Below are 19507 nucleotides of genomic sequence, written 5' to 3' on the forward strand. Positions count from 1 at the left end.
TTTGATGCCCTTTAAGGATCAAGAAAATATATGGTTAAGGGGTGGGGATCTTAACCGTTTTTGATATATTCGTGCACTTCCTGTTCGAGGGGGGTCATGACCACCCCCGGGGCCCATGAACTACATACCGTCTGATGCATCTTGACACAAGGAACAAGAATATATAATGTTTAAGGGTGGGGATCTCAACTGTTTTGAAGATATTAAGGGACTTGCTGTTTGAGGGGGTCAGGACCACCCACAGGGCCCATGGCCTACATAACATTTGATGCTCCTTGACATCAGAAACATGAATATATATGGTTTAGGGGTCATGATTATAACAGTTTCTGAGATATATGGTAATTTCAAATTCCTGGGGGGTGGGGATGACCCCAGGGGTCAGATCTAATAAACCCTATATATTGCTAGTAACAGTCAATATATGATTATGAAAACCCTATATTATTATCTTTGTCCGTTTTCAAGTTACCATTTACGATAGAGTCTACGATTCTACCTACAAGGTTCAATGTTAGACCCCACACCCTTTGACCCCCCCCCCCCGAAAAGTGGTTGTCTAACCCAAAATGAGATAAATCAAACCAGGGTGCACAACTAGATATGCAGGCCTATCATATCCTAGAGTTTTGTACTATTCTGTTCAGCCATCTCTGAGAAACAAGTTCAGAGTGGGAAAGAAAACAAAGAAGACGAAGAATAATAATACATGTATTAAGAACCGTACAAAAACAATAAGTCTTCAAATTTCATTCGATAGACTTAATAATAAAGATTAAATAGAGATAGGATCATCAAACATCAATAATTTAAAGATAATTGACAATTTCTGATTCTAAGGGGGTCAGGATGACCCCTTAGGGTCATGACTTACATGCCATAATGATCTGATGCGCCTGCATGACCTAAGGAGGAAAAATATCTTTGGATTAAGGTGGGGATCTCAATGGTTTTTATGATATTTGATAATTTCAGGAAGAGCACTCGGGATTATGACCTACATACCATAATAAATGACTTGAACAAAGAAACAATAATATAATATGTACATGATATATGATTCAATTTAAGAACCCAGATATAGATCAATCATCTGTTTTGTAATACTTCCTATGTATATATACATGTACATGTATTAGTTTATGTTTTGTTCTATACTATTCATGTTCATGGCTGTAGTATGGCTAAGTCTTGATTTGAATTACATTAAAAAATTGTCAAATATATGACTTGGAACCCCCACTCCCAAATAAACTCAAATATAAACAGTTCTCCCCCCCCCCTTGTCGAATGATCTATTAAAATCAAAATATAATTTGGGTGTCTAAAAACTTTTATAAACTGGTAGAAAATGTTATTCTTGAAAAAAAATTACATTACACCTTGCATAACTGACAAATGATCTATTGAGATATGATCAGAGGTCATACTTCTACCTTGGGATCAATAAGTAGTATTCATTGACAAGTTAAAATTAATAACAATAAATGATTCAAATTATAAATGTTTATACTCCACATTCACCCCCCCCCCCCCCATCTAACCTGGTTATAAAGATTCAGTCTTCTTAATACATTCTTACATGTGTACAGATGAGTAGCAAATTTCAAATCATTTCTTGATTGCTTTTTCTCTCGTGATTCACATTAACATTTTGGAAATTGCTTAATTCAATTTTTAAGATTTATAAACAAAATGTTTTATGCATCACTGCCATGTGTATTCGCCTTTTTGGGGCAATTGTAAAGTCTCCTAAACAAAGCAGTGACATCATTAGGTTATGAATTACCCACATGGATCAAACACTACTGTATAACATATGAATAAGATAAAAAACATTATTATATCTAGTTTTAAAATGTCAGGGTGTCTCCAAGGGGGCATAATGTATATACAATTTTACGCGCAATGACACAATTAAAGAGCAAAAATAAATTATATGGTTTAGGGATGTCGAGGATCTCAGATCTCAGAAGTTAACAAAATATACAGTGTATCATATCATTTCCTATTTTATAAAGGCGGGGGGGGGGGGTTAAAGACAATACCTGGGGGTCATTAATGTACTTTACACCATTTGATGCATCATAATGACATTAGAAGATATTTTGTATTTTCCTGTTTCGTGAGGTCAGAACAGCTAGTCCCATAAGGTCATGACCTACATTGTATTTGATGCATTATAATACATTAAGAAAGAAATACTCCTTCCTTCCTAATATAATTTACTCATATAAAAATGATAAGTGTCTACACTTACTTACATGTAATACACAAATTTAATAAGAAATTGTTTATACAGGGTCAATATGGGGTCAACTCAATAGTGTAAGTCTGACAAATGAAAAAAAAATAACTTTTGCAACTAAAATGACAGACACTTTACAAATGCAATAGGATAGGTAACGATGATAACTTTTTACTTATTTTTCTTATATGGTATTGCTGGCATATCAGCGTAACGTACGCAGTTAGTGAAAGCGTTTTATGCGTGTTTTGAGTATTTTTATATTTCAAATATGATGTACATGTATATACTTACATCAAAATTGAATTTTCGGTGTTCTAGACGATTTTTTATCATACAGACGATACAGTATCATTGAGATGGAAGAAAAAAAACCGTAGGACTGACGACATTAAAATACAGTAAACATTAAAATGCCCGGTAATTTGTGAAACTTGTAATTTGTGAAACTAGTATTTTTAGCAATGCAATTTTGTTTACGTTTGCATTACTAAGCAGTTGTTTATTCCAGCAGCTATATACATATGATCCGAATAGAGAGCTCTAGACGTTGCCTGGTTTGATTTTCCGATTATATATTGGGACTATAGTCTGTCGATCCCAAAATATTCATGCAGCACATTTGGACGATTTATAATTGAAAATTTTGACATCTTTTCTCCATTTGGAAGTCACTCAGAAGACCTTGCACAATTTTTTCAACACTATCATTTGGGTCTGTTGAATTGCAAAACCCCGTAGACTTCTTTATTTTTAGCCGTGTTTTATACCAGCTGATAAGCTAGGGAGGACGTTCTAAGGAAAGAATAATGAGAATGTTTAATGCTTCTAAAAGAGAATCGCTTGAACCCTGAGGTATATATAAAATTACAGCATAAAGTGAATCGAGGATATTTTGGGACAGAATATAGTGGTCAATGCATGTACTGTTAATTTTGAGGAAATAGATATTCTTGAATAAATAATCTAATATTGCTAATCTTTCAAAAAAAATTAAAAAGGTACATAAAGTATATCGTTTTAGCATGATTAACAAATTTATGAGGTAAATAACATTAGATAAGATTTTCCGTTTTCCCTTCCGTTTCGCGTTTTAGCAACATCCATGTATGTATACACACGAATCCATCTAATCGAAGAGCTGGGTAAAACTAGTACTCGCGTATGAGACATGCAGACCTGTGTTGTGTACGTAACTTCTGACAAAGATCAATCATTTGTAACACGCATGTATTTTTATGAACTATTCTTCAAATCCACTTGCACTATTTCATTAGGTAAATAACAGCTTTAAGGTGGCGCAGGACACCTGCATATTGTGATGTACATGTATACTTCCTATTGAGATAAACAATAAAGTATATTAAATATTGATTAAATATTTACCCCCCAAATAATGTTGACTAACATGGAAGCGCAATGGGTTAGAGCGTTTACATGTCTGTTAGAGCATTGGGGTCCAAGGTGTATTTTTGGTAATTTTACAATTGATACATGTATAAATGAATTTTCATGGGGAGGGGGGGGGGGGGGGTCTGGACCCCTCACTCCCACCCCTTCTCTAAATCTGTGCACACGATAATGTTCATGTAGGCACACAGAAGCAAATCTAAAACCGGCAACCGCCATGGGGAGGGGGCATAATTTAATTTTTATTTTTGTTTGCAATAATTATATAGACCATTATACTTTCTATGACAAAAAATGTTAATATTATTGATTAACTGAAAATTTACTGCAAACAGTTCTAACCGAAATTGCACATAAAGTGCTGCTCGTGTCACGATGTGTATTATCATATGGGAAGAGATCTCATCCTTTAGTTATGAAAATTATAAATTTTAATTGTATTACCAGAGCTTGCATGTAGCCTTCATTTTTAATTAAACTGGTACAAAAAAGTGTTATTTAGGGGCAAACACATGGTGCGGGTATTACTGTCTAATGACAGCATCTAGTTTAATTTTCTTTCCCGTCTCTTCGTTTTATTTTCGTCGAAGATAAGATACATTCATCAATTGAAAATCATAAGTTCCATTTAATTAGGGTTAATTGTTTTAAAAAATACTTTCATTGTACAGTAAGATATAGATTAAGATTATTCGTTGAAGACAACATTTATACCTTGTATGTCCAATTATCAATAAACAAATTTTGCATGACATATTAAAAGTTACTCGAGATTTTGATTTTATGTAACATCCCATATAAACTAATTGACAATTTCATATTAGAAAAACAATCCAATAATTCACTTCTGTAACTTATATATTTTATTCGCTTGTCCTTTTTATAATCTGCTGACATATTGCTTCAAATCTCCTATTTGGCATATATATTAATTCAAAACGAAGTAAAACAACGTCCAATTAAAATTATAAGATTTATTTAGCTAGCTGTAAATTCCTTGTTATCAAGTTCTAAATCATAAATGTTGAGAAAAAATAAAATTGTGCTCATAAGTACCTATACTTTGAACAAATCTTTTAAGGAACGTCACGCAGATTGATTTTTGTATCTTTGTAGAACAGTTCTTTGTGATGGTGGTAAAATTATTAAAACAAATTATCAAAATCATTCTCTGGCCGATCAAACCGCGTCAATCAAACATTACTTGAATTACTTATTACAAAGTTATATTTGTAATGTACTCTCATAGGACATAGTAAGAGTTCACTGACTGATATCAGTCGGAAAACATTGAGACACCATGACTCATGCTTCCTATTTAAAAACAAAATAATAATGAAAAAATGACAATAACAAACCGTCAACCATCTCAAAAAGTCCATAAAACGAAATACAAATTCAAAGCAGAGCAACACGTACCTCACATGCCCTTGCGTATCGAATTAATTGAGAGACAAAACACGCCATAATTATGCAGGTAATGAAGGTATATTGCTACATAAGTAAGGAAAGTTGACTATAGAAAAAATGAAGTCATCGCGTTTATCATGAAGTTTTGTTGTTAGGTTACCATCAATGTCCATTTCCACTAAAATATCCCAATATGAAACAGATGACACATACTCTGTGATATCTTTTATTTCAAGATCACTGGGATATATCGAGTCGACGTAAGAATGGAAATAACAATTGTTAATAATAATAATAAACAAAGCACTTCCTCGACAAAAAATCGATTTACACTTTTCTAAAGAAATTATGTTTTACGTTATTTTTTTTTTTTTGGTTTTGTTTGTTTTTTGCTTTTTGCTCTTTTGGTTTTAGTTCTATTTTTGTTTTTTGGTTTTGTTGTTTTTGTTTTTGTTTTTTGTTTTTGTTTTTGTTTTTGTTTTTTGTTTTTTTTTGCTTATAGGAAAATGTGTTATTCATTGTTATTAAAAAACAAACCTTTGCAGTTGCAGATTCCAAGTGAACAAACGGGTGTCTCCACGCTACTACAGGAATGATACTGACATTCTGAATCGGAGTTACATCCAACATCTGTAGGAAACACGTGGTTTAAAACACTTTACCTAAACAATTCTGAAGACATTTTATAATACTGGTACTAAATCCACATTAAAAAAAAGTCAGTTCAAAAATACAAATACGTTTAAAAACACACATATTCATAACAAAATCATCCTTTTATTGCATTTAAACGTAATATTCTGTTTGGAAATGGAACAAATTAATTTAAATCCATAATAAAGAGCTAGGATTGTTGTTCGGAAATTATTGAGACAACTCGAATATTTTTTTTTGTGATGGACGAAGTTTGGTGAAAATTGGCATAGACACTGAAGAAACGCCAACAAATAATAAAACAAAGAAATATTAAAAGAATATTTAATATTTTGTTTATGATGGTAGATAAACAAGTCGGTGGTCGGGGTACCCGGCGCAGCCCTGTACTCGGAGATTTAACAACTTAAAGATTTACTTTATAAGTGTCCGTAGAATCACATTTAATGATAAAAGAAATCAAATTAAATAGGTTCATTTTGCTATTCTTTGCGACTAACTTTTAATTTAGTTTCACTGATGTTCGAGTTGAAATACGGATATGGTACACATATATTTAACAAACAATAGAAATCTGACGACTTTACATTGAGTTTTGACGTCAAGGCGGTGCATTGAAAACTGTAAAACTGGTGGAAATCTCAGAAGAAGAAGACCTTTTAAGGCCATGCAATTGCTATAAAAAACTATACGATGACAAGACAAGGTATAGAGCTTAAGTTTATCATATTTTTTTCCCTGATTGTTTAACTAGAATTATGCCAAAGGGATTAAGTATCAAGTATTTTTCACTAACTGTTGTCAACAGTTCTAAAATATATAAAAAAAAATGACTGCAGGAGACATTCACAGCAATTAGACTTCCGGGTAAAATTAACTCGATTTTTTCCCTAAAGAAAACAAGAATGAGAGAAAATGTAAATGATGACATCTTGAAATGAAAAAAAAGATGAGAAATAAAGAATAATTTTTATTTCCGTTCGTTTGTAAGGTGTTTAAAACACAGGAGCAATAAGAAGCGTTAAAATGACGTTGAGAAATATTTGCAGTTGCGCCGACTGGACGAAGGCACGTTGTTCAGCTTACCAGGAATGATCTATTCATGCCATGGACAAGAAACATTTCACATTGATAATCTTTATCCTGCTTTACGTTTTGGTGAAATTTCAAGAGTTTATCTTTTTTACTAAAAGAATAAGAGAAAATGTCTCAATATTTTCCGAACAACCCTCGTAAACTTAAAAACAAATTTTGCGTTACTTTGCTTATCCAGTAATTACTTTAATTCCTTGAGAATACCCATACATTTTGTTCCAATTATTATATCTTTCTCTTTGCGTCAATTATAAATGAAGACAAGGATTATGAAGATACACTAAAGCAATGTATAGTTTTTGATATTTTATGTAATTTTAATGTACGAACCGCTTATTACCTTCATTAAAACAATTCATTTTAATAGACATGTTTCATTTGACTATTCATGTCTTAATATTTGTAGAATATCTGACTTGTTTTTGAAGCAATCAGTTGGAGGTTTTGAATATTTAACAATTTAAAACAGAATTCGGTATTTCGGTTTTTATGGAGGTTTGTTTTTAAATCTAATAATTCGTTTACCACTGTAGTCACCCTACGTCACCATGTGATGCGGTGGATTATCAAAGTGAATCAGCTTCTAAAATCTACAGTTATATTTTCAAAACTAACCTGAAAAGTGTTTTACAAGGTTTTTTTTATCCCATTAATCAAGTCAAACCGTACACCTGAAGTGATTTTCCAAGTTAGAGAATAAACAACATTCTTTTTTTTAAATCTGTCGTAAATAATACTTAAATTTCGAATAATATCGATGATCAGCAAAGCAAAGTTAACTTATTCCTTAACGTTTAACGACTTTTTAATATATTGTTGTCAGTATACAATACGCAACCAAAAATTGTTGTGCTAGTACGTTAACTATGTTTTGAAAAATACTTATCGCAAAATATCAAAAAATTCGACTGATCTAGATCACTAATTATTTCTCTTTTGGCATTCCTGTATATTCTTGGCAGTACACAACAGCTCAGGGGATAAGAAAGAATAAAAAAAACATTCCGGAAAGACTGAGAATTAAGGATGTTGTTTACTCAGGGTTTGAGTTCTCAAATCTGGATTGTTAAAAAGTTCAATTTCATGAGTAAAATTTGTTTTAAATACAAAAAGTATTTATGAAATGAATTATTATTGATGTAACAATCGATATTTTTAATAAATTATGGAATTAGGCTCTGACAAAGTTTGACTTTTAGCAAAACAGAGAAAATTCGGACTAAATTTTTCAGATTTTGTTTTCCACTGAAATATTTTTGGTAGTACTATAATATTTAAAGTTAAGATTTTATTTGGTAGTCAACATAATTTTGCTTATTTTCTGTTGGTTTTATCTTGCTTTTTCGTTTAGATAATCGCATGGCACACACTACAAAAATATTGAAAAATGCTTAAAAATGATAAAAGACACCATATCTCAAAATTTTGATCATTGGCCTCATATAAATTTTATACCAGCAGAGAAAGGTCATTATACTTTGTTTAATGCTATAAATGATTTAGCATTATCATCATTCAGTTTTTTTGTTATATTGAATAAAAAATGGGTAGTATTTTGAAAACTGATAGAGGAAATTCGGACTAGAATATCTATAAAAATTGTGAATGAAAACTTTATGCTTTGTATCTATTTAATGTCACTACCATTCATAAACTGTATTTCAGAGTTAAAGAGTTAAGCAATTGGTATTATTTTCACAATTAAAAAAAACCTGAATCATAGTGTAAATTTTTATGGATTTTTCTTGAATTTTCAAAAAATCTTCAATGGTCATTAACTCAAAAAGTAGGTCATTGACCTACTTTTTTGAAAGTGAAGAATAACACTACCATGTAAGGTCTATAACACACAATAGTTGGTTTTTCATTATCATCAGTAGAATTTTTTTTTCATTCTGAGTAAACGTCATCCTTAAGTAAATACAAATATCATGAACTTGTTGAATTATTGTAGTTTCCAAAAATCTTAGATCGTCATGTATAATTTATCAATTTTTTTAAATTAACAAATTTAACAAAATTAACTTAAATATAAAATAAATGTCTAAACTGTGAAATGGCAAAATGTTTTGTATATAACTTGGAATTTTCAATCAATTTATAAAAAAAATAGATTTTGATTCAGTCACGAAAAATGATCAAATTTTATAAACCATGCTGTTTCCAAAAAAAATGAACTGTTGTTGTTTTTCTGGGCGGTATTTTAAGGCTGTGATAGCTCTACAATGTTTTATCCTTTATACTATGATAGTGTTAATCTAAAATTTGTCTGTATATTTTATTACATATAGATATGCAGATTTAGTTATGAATTCAATAAACGACATTTGCTTTTATGAAGCTAACATGGTTTACGACTTATGTGTGATATTTGTTTTCACATACAAACAGTGTAGATTAAACCTATTTTGTTTATCTCTCATGATAATGAGAACAATTATATTTTTTTTGCACTATTGAGTACTGGAATGTTATGAAACTAATGCAATGCACAACCATTTATAACTTATAGTATAGCCGCCATGATAACAAAGGTGCATTCAAATAATTATTTAGCAGGTAAACATTGAGTAGTTGTCCAAAACGGGGATAATTATATTTTTTGGATAACTCAAGATCTGGGGAAAACCTTTTGGTCGAATTTGAGTGTGAATGCTTGGTAAAGATTCATTTTGAAAATTACTATAAACTCATATTTGCTCAATGTTTGCAGTTTCATGAAATAGGTGAAAAGTTAAAGTAAGAGACACATGGATAAAAACATAAGTCATAAATGTTGGAAAGACAAAATTAAGGATGAAATATTCAAATAAACTTTAATATTAACATAAGTGCATGTTTCACACCAGGAACAATGGATTTTTGTCTATACCAAATGATTTGGTACACACCATTGATTGGTATTTAACCATTGCCACGTCTTAGGTTAATTACCAATCATTGCAAATTATAACCGACATAAGTATGGTTATATTACTAATGATACTAATAACTAGAGAGGAATTACCCTAGTGAGTAACCTGGCTAAGATTTTAATATCTGTCTAAAATAATAGGCTGTTAGATTGGTCCTCTGCTAATGATGTTATATCTGATGCACAGTTTGGATTTAAACCAGGGTTTGGTACTGTAGATGCCGCACTACACGGAATGATTTCACATCACATTAATAAGGGTAAAAAGTTATATTTTTGCTTTATAGCTTATAAAAAAGCTTTTGACAGTGTCGACAGAAACAAAATGTTTTAAAAACTTGCTACAAGCGGAGTCACGGGAAATTTTTTTAGTGTTATTCGTAAACTCTAAAGTGATGTTAAATCATGTGTGAAGTTCGAATCAGATTTCTATGAGTTGTTCCACAAGGGGAGTAATGCAGGGTGAGGTACTTTCTCTATTCTTATTTTCATTATACATTAACGACATCGAATCTGATTCATTAATAGTGTATGTGAACCAACTCATTTTTAAGACATCTCATTGTTTCTTTTGATGTACGCAGACGACACTGTTTTACTGTCTGAGTCTAAGGAGGGTCTTCAGAATACCTAAGATAATTTGCATGTTTACAGTGAAAGTTGGAATATTGATGTAAATGAGACTAAAACAAAAGTTGTTGTATTCCGAAAAGGATCAAAACTACCTAACAGTTAAAGATGGTTTTATAATAAGCAACCGGTCGAGCTGGTAAATAGCTTCAATTATTAGACGGGGTCACGTGACCCCGTCTATTGGTTTACTGTCAGCCGAATTCTCAAACCGGAAGGCATGCGTAGCACACATGAATTGAGTCTACGCGTAAGAAAATAGTGCAGAAAGTGTTCATGCATTTCAGTAAATATGTATCATAAAAACACGCATTTAATATTTTTAAGTCCTCTGTGTATAAACAAAGTTCTATTTAGAAAATAAACAAATAGTTTTATTGATTAAAACATTCTTGCTCGGGTTCAAATGTGGAATGAGTTACGTAACTGAATGCACAGCGCCGTTGACGATTCAATCAATAAAAGAGGTTGATGGTGGAATCGAAATTAAAGTTCCCAAACGCAATGTGCCATTTTTGAAAAATTGTGAATTTTATTTTGACGATCTTTCACTTAATTACTACCAAACTTCGAGTCATGCGCAAGCCGAAGTTAAAATCGGGACGGGTTATACACAGATGTTTTACAAATTTAGGTGTTTCATTGGCTTCCAGTCTACTTGCGGTACGACTGCTGTTCGTCTCTAAAGGAACTTTGTACAAAGAAAATAAAAACAAGTCTGAATTTGCCTTCTCGTACGTTTGCTCTTTCGTTGATTAAACTGAATTTAAATTTTAAACAATGCATTGTAAGCATAATCTATAATAGAGTATACATTTTGGAAGACTTATACATCATATAATATATACAATATTATCGTTTGCAAAATCAAGTTAAATGTTAATGTTCATGTTTTCCGGCTTAGTTGAAATCAGGCTTGGAGTGAATTACATTGTAAAATAATGCATTACATTACCATTACTTCATGAATTAGGGCATTAAATTACCATTACCATTACATTATTTTCTTGAAGAAATGCATTATATTACCATTACATGAGCAAAGTAATACATTACGATTACTTTGTGAAAAGTTTTACAAAAGTAATTTAAAAACTAAATTAAAAGTTTTTGTAAATATTTCATAAATAAAACATGCTTAAAATATTTACAGGTTGATGTTCACTATCAGGTTCAAATTTTATGACTTATACAAGATTGCTGTTGCACTTGTAGTTCTCAAAGTAAGGTTGGTCCCGTAACATTTACACGCCAATGGCAGGGTTGACAATCTCTGTTATTTATGTCTCTGATTTTCGGAGTATGATTCTTAATGAAAGGAACGGTTGTATCGTAACTCGTGTAGGTGATGCACGAGTTTACACAAAACAGTAGTAAGTGGCAAACGGATTTCTTTTTACATATTATTTTTGCATGACTCGCAAATGAAGAAAATTGTGTCAGATAAGTCGGTCTTAAAAATCAAAATGGCGACCGTGACAAATCTTTTTATTGTCAAAGTTCTTGTAAAAAAATATTTCTAACGTCAGGTGCCTGTGTTTGTTATCGGTATACAAATGTTCACTTTGTTACTTCAGCAGTTTTAGAGTTTCCTGGGTTTTCATAAAACTTTTATTACGGATACCGTCCGACTTGTGGATTTTCCCTTGGATCACAAAATTGAATAAATCTTATTTAAAATTATCTACTTTGATATAGTTGTTTTATTTTTCCCGGTTAGTAGTAATATTTAAAATTTTTCCTTGGGGTCTTATTTTACATAATATACCGTTGTGTTAATTTTCTACAATTATGAAGGCCAGGATTGGGTAAAATTTAGACAAAGTATCAGACAATTGCGAAAAAGCCGAATTAACATAGATTGTAACAACTAATTCAAACTCATAAATTTTGGAAGCATATTCGAGGAAATCTAGGACAATTACGAATTCAAACTTTCAAGACCCCGTCTTTCAGTACTCTCAGTACTTTGATTTAATCATGACCTTGAGTGTTAATGGTAAATTTAATCTAACACAGAAGATACAGGCTCAACAAGGTAGCAAATGTATATATATTTGGTGTACTTAAAACATGTAAGGAAAACTTTTTGAATATTGAATCCAAACTAAAAGTGTTTGATACATATGTCGCCAGTGTTCTTAATTACGGTGCCGAGGTGTGGAGTTTTCATACAGGAAAGGACGTTGAACGCGTCCATACTCGATTTTGTAAACTAATACTAAGAGTGTTCAGTTCCACGCCCAATTTCATGATATATACGGAACTGGGTCATTTGCCCCTAATTATTTTTAGAAAGTTAAAAATACTGAAATAGTGGATGAAAATTTTAAATACGCAAAATTGTATATTAAAAACCATATAAGAGGATATGTATTCCTACCAATGTGAAAATTGTTGGATTTTTTTGATAAAAGATTTAGTGTTCTCTGCTGGTTTTAGCAATGTTTAATATGCACAAAATGTTCCAAATCAAGGAAAACTGTTTTTATATATTAAGCAAAGACCATGTGATGTCTTTATTCAGGAAGGAGACGCTTTCTTTGCGTGTTCCTCTAAATGTTACGTATACAAATATTTGTACGACCATTTTGGTCTCCAGTATTATTTAAAAAATGTATAACAGAAAATTTTCACTTTTTGACAAAATACAGATTGTCTGCACATAGACTAGCAATAGAACAAAGTCGGTATAATCAACTGTACGCTCGCATTTTAGATTTTGTACTCTTAATACGATTGAAGATGAATATCACTTCATTCTAGAATGTCCAAGGTACAATCATTTACGGTGTATTAATATCAAAAATCATTACTGGTCAAAACCTTTTTGCTTCAAGCTTGTTCAGTTGCTGAGTTCGAAAAATAAGAAACAATTAAACAAACTATGTATTTTTCTTAAGAAAGCCACAGAGTATAGAAATATTTGCTTTAGTTAATATGTATATTATCGTCCTAATGTGATAATTTGAGATCAATTCTATGTAAGAATCAAAATTCGGTGGCCACGCATAGTCACGGATTTTCATCATACTTTACAATTCGATAGACTTTGATGAGTAAAAAAAGGTTAACACCATTAATTTGTTGCTATGTGGTCCCGTTGCCATGGTAACAAAAGGTTAAGATGTAAAAATGGTATTTTAAAGCTTATTTGAGAACACATTGTAAGTAATGTGCACAACTTGGGGCCTCAAGGGTAGAATATATTACTAAACAAAATTGTTATTTTTCAAGAAAAAGAAAAGTATAAATGGAGAAACACATATAATTAAAGTGTTTCCATGGTAACTAAAGAGAAATTTTAAAATATAATTTATTCATTTAATTTGAACTAATAATGCAAATCTTGAATTTTTTGGTATATACTATTATGGTAGTGTAATTAAGAATTTATAAACAAAAACTAAGAACCGTTGCTATGGTAACAAGCTAAAATATAAGGTATATTCTAATACTTAGAGGCATATTTGAATGGTTATTATTCGTATAAAAAGTATAGATAACTTATATCAATGGGTGAGAAAATATTAAGTATGTCCTGAACTAGAAAGCAACTTGAAAAGAATTCTGGCATTTGCTAAAATATATTGCCGTTGCTATGGATTTTCAAAAAGTAAGATTTTCTGTGTGACTTACTTCGCAGCTTTAATTTCCTAGGAACAACACTTCTGTGCTAAGGATGACGTTTACTCAGAATGAAAAAAAAATCCACTGATGATAATGAAAAACCAACTATTGTGTGTTATAGACCTTACATGGTAGTGTTATTCTTCACTTTCAAAAAAGTAGTTCAATGACCTACTTTTTGAGTTAAAGGCCATTGAATATTTTTTGAAAATTTGAGAAAAATCCATAAAAATTTTAGACTATGATCGAGATTTTCTTAATTGTGAAAATACAAAAAATTGCTTAACTCTTTAACAAATGAAATACAGTTTATGAATAATAGTGAATTAAACAGATACAAAGCATTAAGTTTTCATTTACAATTTTTATAGATATTCTAGTCCGAATTTCCTCTATCAGTTTTCAAATTACTACCCATATTTGATTCAATATAACAAAAAAATGAATGATGATAATGCTAAAACATTATTAGTATTAAACTAAGTATATTGACTTTTCTCTGCTGGCATAAAGTTTATATGAGGTAAATGATCAAAATTTTGAGATATGGTGTCTTTTATCATTTTTAAGCATTTTTCAATATTTTTGTAGTGTGCGCCATGCGATTATCTAAACGAAAAAGCAAGATAAAACCAACAAAAAATAGGCAAAATTACGTTGACTAACAAATAAAATCTTAATTTTAAATATTATAGTACTTCCAAAAATATTTCAGAGGAAAACAAAATCTGAAAAATTTAGTCCGAATTTCCTCTGTTCTGCTAAAAGTCAAACTTTGTCAGAGCCTAATTCTATAATTAAGTAAAAATATCGATTGTTATGTCAATAATAATTCATTTCATAAATACTTTTTGTATTTAAAACAAATTTTACTCATGAAATTGAACTGTTTAACAATCCGGATTTGAGAACTCAAACCCTGAGTAAACAACGTCCTTAAGTTAGAAAGATTTTTGTGGTATACAATAACAATTTAGACATATTTCAACAAGTTCCAAAAAAGATTTGCTAAAAATTATAAAATCAGGAATTACTGCATATCAAAATCATCTTCAATTTTTCAGTTTTTCTGTTTCTTGGCCTTTTTGCCATAGCAACGGGTGTCAAATTTTCATAGATAATATTGATATTGCATGGACATTGATAAGGATATAAAAAAATAAATATTTTACCATTTCAGCTTTAAAATAAATACAAGAGACCAATTTCAAAAATTTCTAACGGTTTCCATGGTAACATTTCAAAAGTATTGATTTCTCAATCAGTTTTCTTCTATGAAATAAGAAATGACAATAGAACAAAGATTGTAACCATGGCAACGGTTACTCCCCGCACCCAACTGTTAGTGTCATTTTGCGTTTCACACCTAGGTATGTCTATGTATGAAATATTAAGAAAATCGGTTACTATGCGTGACCTTTTATAAATCATTGATTCTTACATAGAATTGATCTTTAGTATTTTTTAATTCATATATGTACATTTTTCTTATATATTTTTTATGTAATTATTACATTGTACATTTGTGGTAAAATCTCATTATGGCAGATGTGTCTGTGTACTGCAAAAAAATTGTTCACAATGATTACGTATTTAAATGTATTTATACAATGCCTATAAACCATGTGGTTTTGAGCTAATAAAATATAAACTATACTTATAGTATAATCACTTAGCAATGAAACTGGTATTGATGTGTACCAAATTATTTGGTATCGGCAATAATCCATTGTTCGAGGAGTGAAATATGTACTAATGTTGATGTTAAAGTTTATTTTGATGTTACATCCTTGTTGAACAAAAAAAAAATGAAATATTGAAATATAGTAAGCAAACAAATAGATAAGCATGGAAACGATGCTTCTGATTAAAATAAGATATTAATGAATTATAAGCTTTGCAATATATATTTGAGTATAAATTGATGAAAAACAATAACTTGACATTGAAATAGAAAATAACAAAGCATCTGCCTCTAAGAACGACAATTCATAACTTATTACACATACATTGATTGATATGTACTGCCCAGTCTTCGAATCTCCGCTCAAGACAAATGAACAATGAAATTTTTATTTTTAAAAAATCGGAACTTTCTCTCCTGAATTCTTAATAATTATGAGAAGCAGAAGCTTACTCCCATCTTTTTCTCAAACAACATTGAAAAATATTGAACGATTGTTGCATTTTCTTATCCAAACGATATGTTAACTTGAAAATGACCAAATCTTATAAATGTTTTCAGCTTAAAATTGGGATTTTAATACTTTTCCTTTCAGTCAACTGTTTTTGATAAATGTAAAATTGTCGGAGATAATTATTCATATTACAATCACTATTACCAGAATAAGCTACTGAGACAATTGTCCTTTTTAGTAATCCTGAACTAATGAAAGCTTACACAACAGAATTGTAGAAATACATATAGAATACAAAGAGTTTAATCATCGTGTGATTCATGTACTACATTGTACGTATATGTTGTAAACCTTTCTTCCTCGCCATTCTAATAGCAAACTAATAATTGTGCAGACCGTAAATAAAACAAAATATCCGTCAAATTATAGTAAGTGGAAAAATGAGCTTCTGATATTTACTTTACATGAAGTAGAAAATAACTTGTAATTAAATTTTAAACTTTTTCCTAACCTTAAATTTTGTATTATCATATAATTTATATCCATTGCATTTTTTCACTCGCTTTGCAGTTAATTGGTGGTTTCGAACAAAGTGTTTCACAATTTACAACTAAATTATAAAAAGTATTTTCAGAAACTCTCTATCTAAATGGTTTTTGCAGAGCTTTTACTAATATAAAACCATGAAATTGGTAAAATCTAAAATCTACAGTGCTAGCGGAAGCGGAAAATAGAAACCCTTCAGTATCATTCTTTACATGTCATTTTGAGAGAAAAAACAGACCTCTACAATTGCATCCTCCATTATTACAATAAGGCGCTTGTCCGGTACCACAAGAATGAGAATGGCAATCATTTTCAGAGTGGCACACTGAATCTGTCAAATATGAAGTTGTTATCAGGCATTTATGTTGGCCACATGAAAACAGTTTATATGTATAGTCATTACAGGGTTAAACATTATTCAGTATTCAAGATTTTAAAAGCTATAATTAATTTCTTTTTTGCAATATAATTTGCCTTAAATTTTACCAAAAAAAACCGTAAAACATGTCATCGTTTCAGAGTAGTTTAAAATTTAATGAATTTTTTTTTAGATGCCATTGTATTGAAATATACCTCTACAATAACAGCTTCCATGAGAAGAACAGAGAGGCGTTTGTCCGGTACCACAGGGATGAGACAGACAGTCAAAATCAGAGTGGCATCCTGAATCTGTCAAACAAGAAGTTAGATATGGCGTTTAATTTGTACGCATGACAATAGTTAACATGTATAGTTATTACAAGATAGAACATTATTTAGTATTCAAACTTTTAAGTGCAATAATTAATTTCTCTTTGGCAATATAATTTGCCCTTAATTTTATATTTAAAAAAAAGAAAAACATGTTATCGTTTCAGGTTTGTGAAAAAATGAAAATTGAATTATACCTCTACAATCACAGCTACTATGAGAATTATGAGAAGAACAGAGAGGCGTTTGTCCGTTACCACAGGGATGAGACAGACAGTCTAAATCAGAGTGGCATCCTGAATCTGTCAAACAAGAATTTTGATGTGGCTTTTACGTGTGCAGTTTACATGTATATTTATTACACAATTTAACATTATCCAGCATTCTAGATTAATTTCTCTATTGCAACATCAGTTGCCCTTCATTTTACAACAACAAAAAACCGTAAAACATTTTATCGTTTCAGAGTAGTTCAAAAATGAAACTTTTTTTACATGCCATAGTATTGAAATATACCTCTACAGTAACAGCTTCCTTGAGAAGAACAGTGAGGCGTTTGTCCGGAATCACAGGGATGAGAATGACAAACATTATCAGAGTGGCATCCTGAATCTTTCAAACAAGAAGTTGAAGGGGCGTTTACGTTGTACGCATGAAAACAGTTTATATGTATAGTCATTCAGTATTCAAGATTTTAAGTGCTACAATTAATTTCTCTTTGGCAATATTAGTTGCCCTTAATTTAAAAAAAAACGTAAAACATGTCATCGTTTCAGAGTAGTTTCAAATTAAATGAAACCTTTTACATGCCATATCATTGAAATATACCTCTACAATGACACTTTCCATAAGAACAGTGAGACGGATGTCCAGAACCACAGGGATGATGACGACAATCATGATTAGAGCTGCATCCTAAAACTGTTTAAAAGAAGTTAATAGAAATATTGTTGACCAAGTTTTATGTTTCAGAATGTGTGAAGAACCTGCATATCAATTTATATTTTGAATCTTCACCATTTCTATGATTAAATGTACCCGGTTACCATATTTATATTTTGTTTTTGATAGCGAAATTTTAAAACTACAAAAGTTTTTTTTCAGTAAAGCATTATATGCGATTATAAATAGTTGTTTGAAAAAAAATTGGCTTGATAAACATTACAAAAAATCAAGAATCGGAAATTTGATATTCAAAATTATTTATCTTCATTGAACAACCAAATCACATTCTTGACATCATTCTCAAAAATTAACATCAAGATCTGTAAGTGATTATCATTGTACAATGCGTGCATACCATATAAACTTAAAGCTGTAGTCTTGACATTATTTTTCAAAAATGTAAAATTATGTTGCACAAATATGTATGTGGTTAAAAGCAAAATGAAAAAGATTTTTCTTAATCTTTAAGAAATGTTGACGTTAGATTATTAATTGCAATCCGTGTATCGTTCAGCAAACTCATAATGCGGAATTAATAGCAAGTCAATGGCTTCAAAGACGCAGATCAGATTGCTCCACCCAATTAATTGTTAAAATTATTGTTTTTTAGTCAAATATATCTTTTTGAACTGCGAAAATTAGATTAACTTATTAGTAATTGAAAAGACCAAAATTAAAGCTTGCTTTTTTAGAACAATCAAGAGGACAGGTTTTTTTATGATTAAAGTTGAGTTACTTTCCTTATTAAGTTTTAATCTTTGTCATACAATTAAAAAAGTGGTCCTTTTTTGAGTCTATGTATATGACATGAAATTACAAGTCTATCGTATATAATATTTATATAGAGTTGTTTTACTGATACACTACATTTTCATTAATTAATTTATTAAACTCATTTTGTCAGTTAATTGTGCACTACAAACATGTGTACATGTAAAACTATTCTATTCCATTTACTGTGTTACATGCACTTGTTCCTTTTTGTTAACTTATTATTTTGAAGCTGCATGATTAATTGTTTCCGATGACAATATGTATAGTGTCGACAATACAACAACTTTTTTGGATGAAGGTAGCGGAACTTTTATTAGGAGTACTTTGTGTTATCTTTGGTTTTGTTCCCTTTTAAAAGTTTTGTTGGCACTCACTGAAGAATTATTTCCTAATGATAAGATAAAAGTCATACCCTCCTATATA

The 19507-nt window shown here is 30.5% G+C and overlaps 1 protein-coding gene across 1 annotated transcript in view; it reads right to left on the reverse strand.

The window, feature by feature from the left end:
• The window catches only part of LOC105344867 (uncharacterized), a 29817-nt gene extending 11552 nt beyond the window's left edge, over positions 1-18265 (reverse strand). Inside the window, exons 1-6 of the mRNA XM_066085257.1 lie at positions 18194-18265; positions 17882-17977; positions 17563-17643; positions 17249-17344; positions 16914-17006; positions 5606-5698 (exon numbers count right to left, since the gene is read on the reverse strand). Of these exons, the coding sequence (XP_065941329.1) occupies positions 5606-5698; positions 16914-17006; positions 17249-17344; positions 17563-17643; positions 17882-17977; positions 18194-18265 (531 nt within the window). The remainder of the gene's footprint in view (positions 1-5605; positions 5699-16913; positions 17007-17248; positions 17345-17562; positions 17644-17881; positions 17978-18193) is intronic.
• Between the last annotated feature and the right edge of the window lie 1242 nt (positions 18266-19507).

This window comes from Magallana gigas, chromosome 5 (assembly GCF_963853765.1).
Source record: "Magallana gigas chromosome 5, xbMagGiga1.1, whole genome shotgun sequence".
In the NCBI taxonomy this organism is placed as follows: Eukaryota; Metazoa; Mollusca; class Bivalvia; order Ostreida; family Ostreidae; genus Magallana; species Magallana gigas.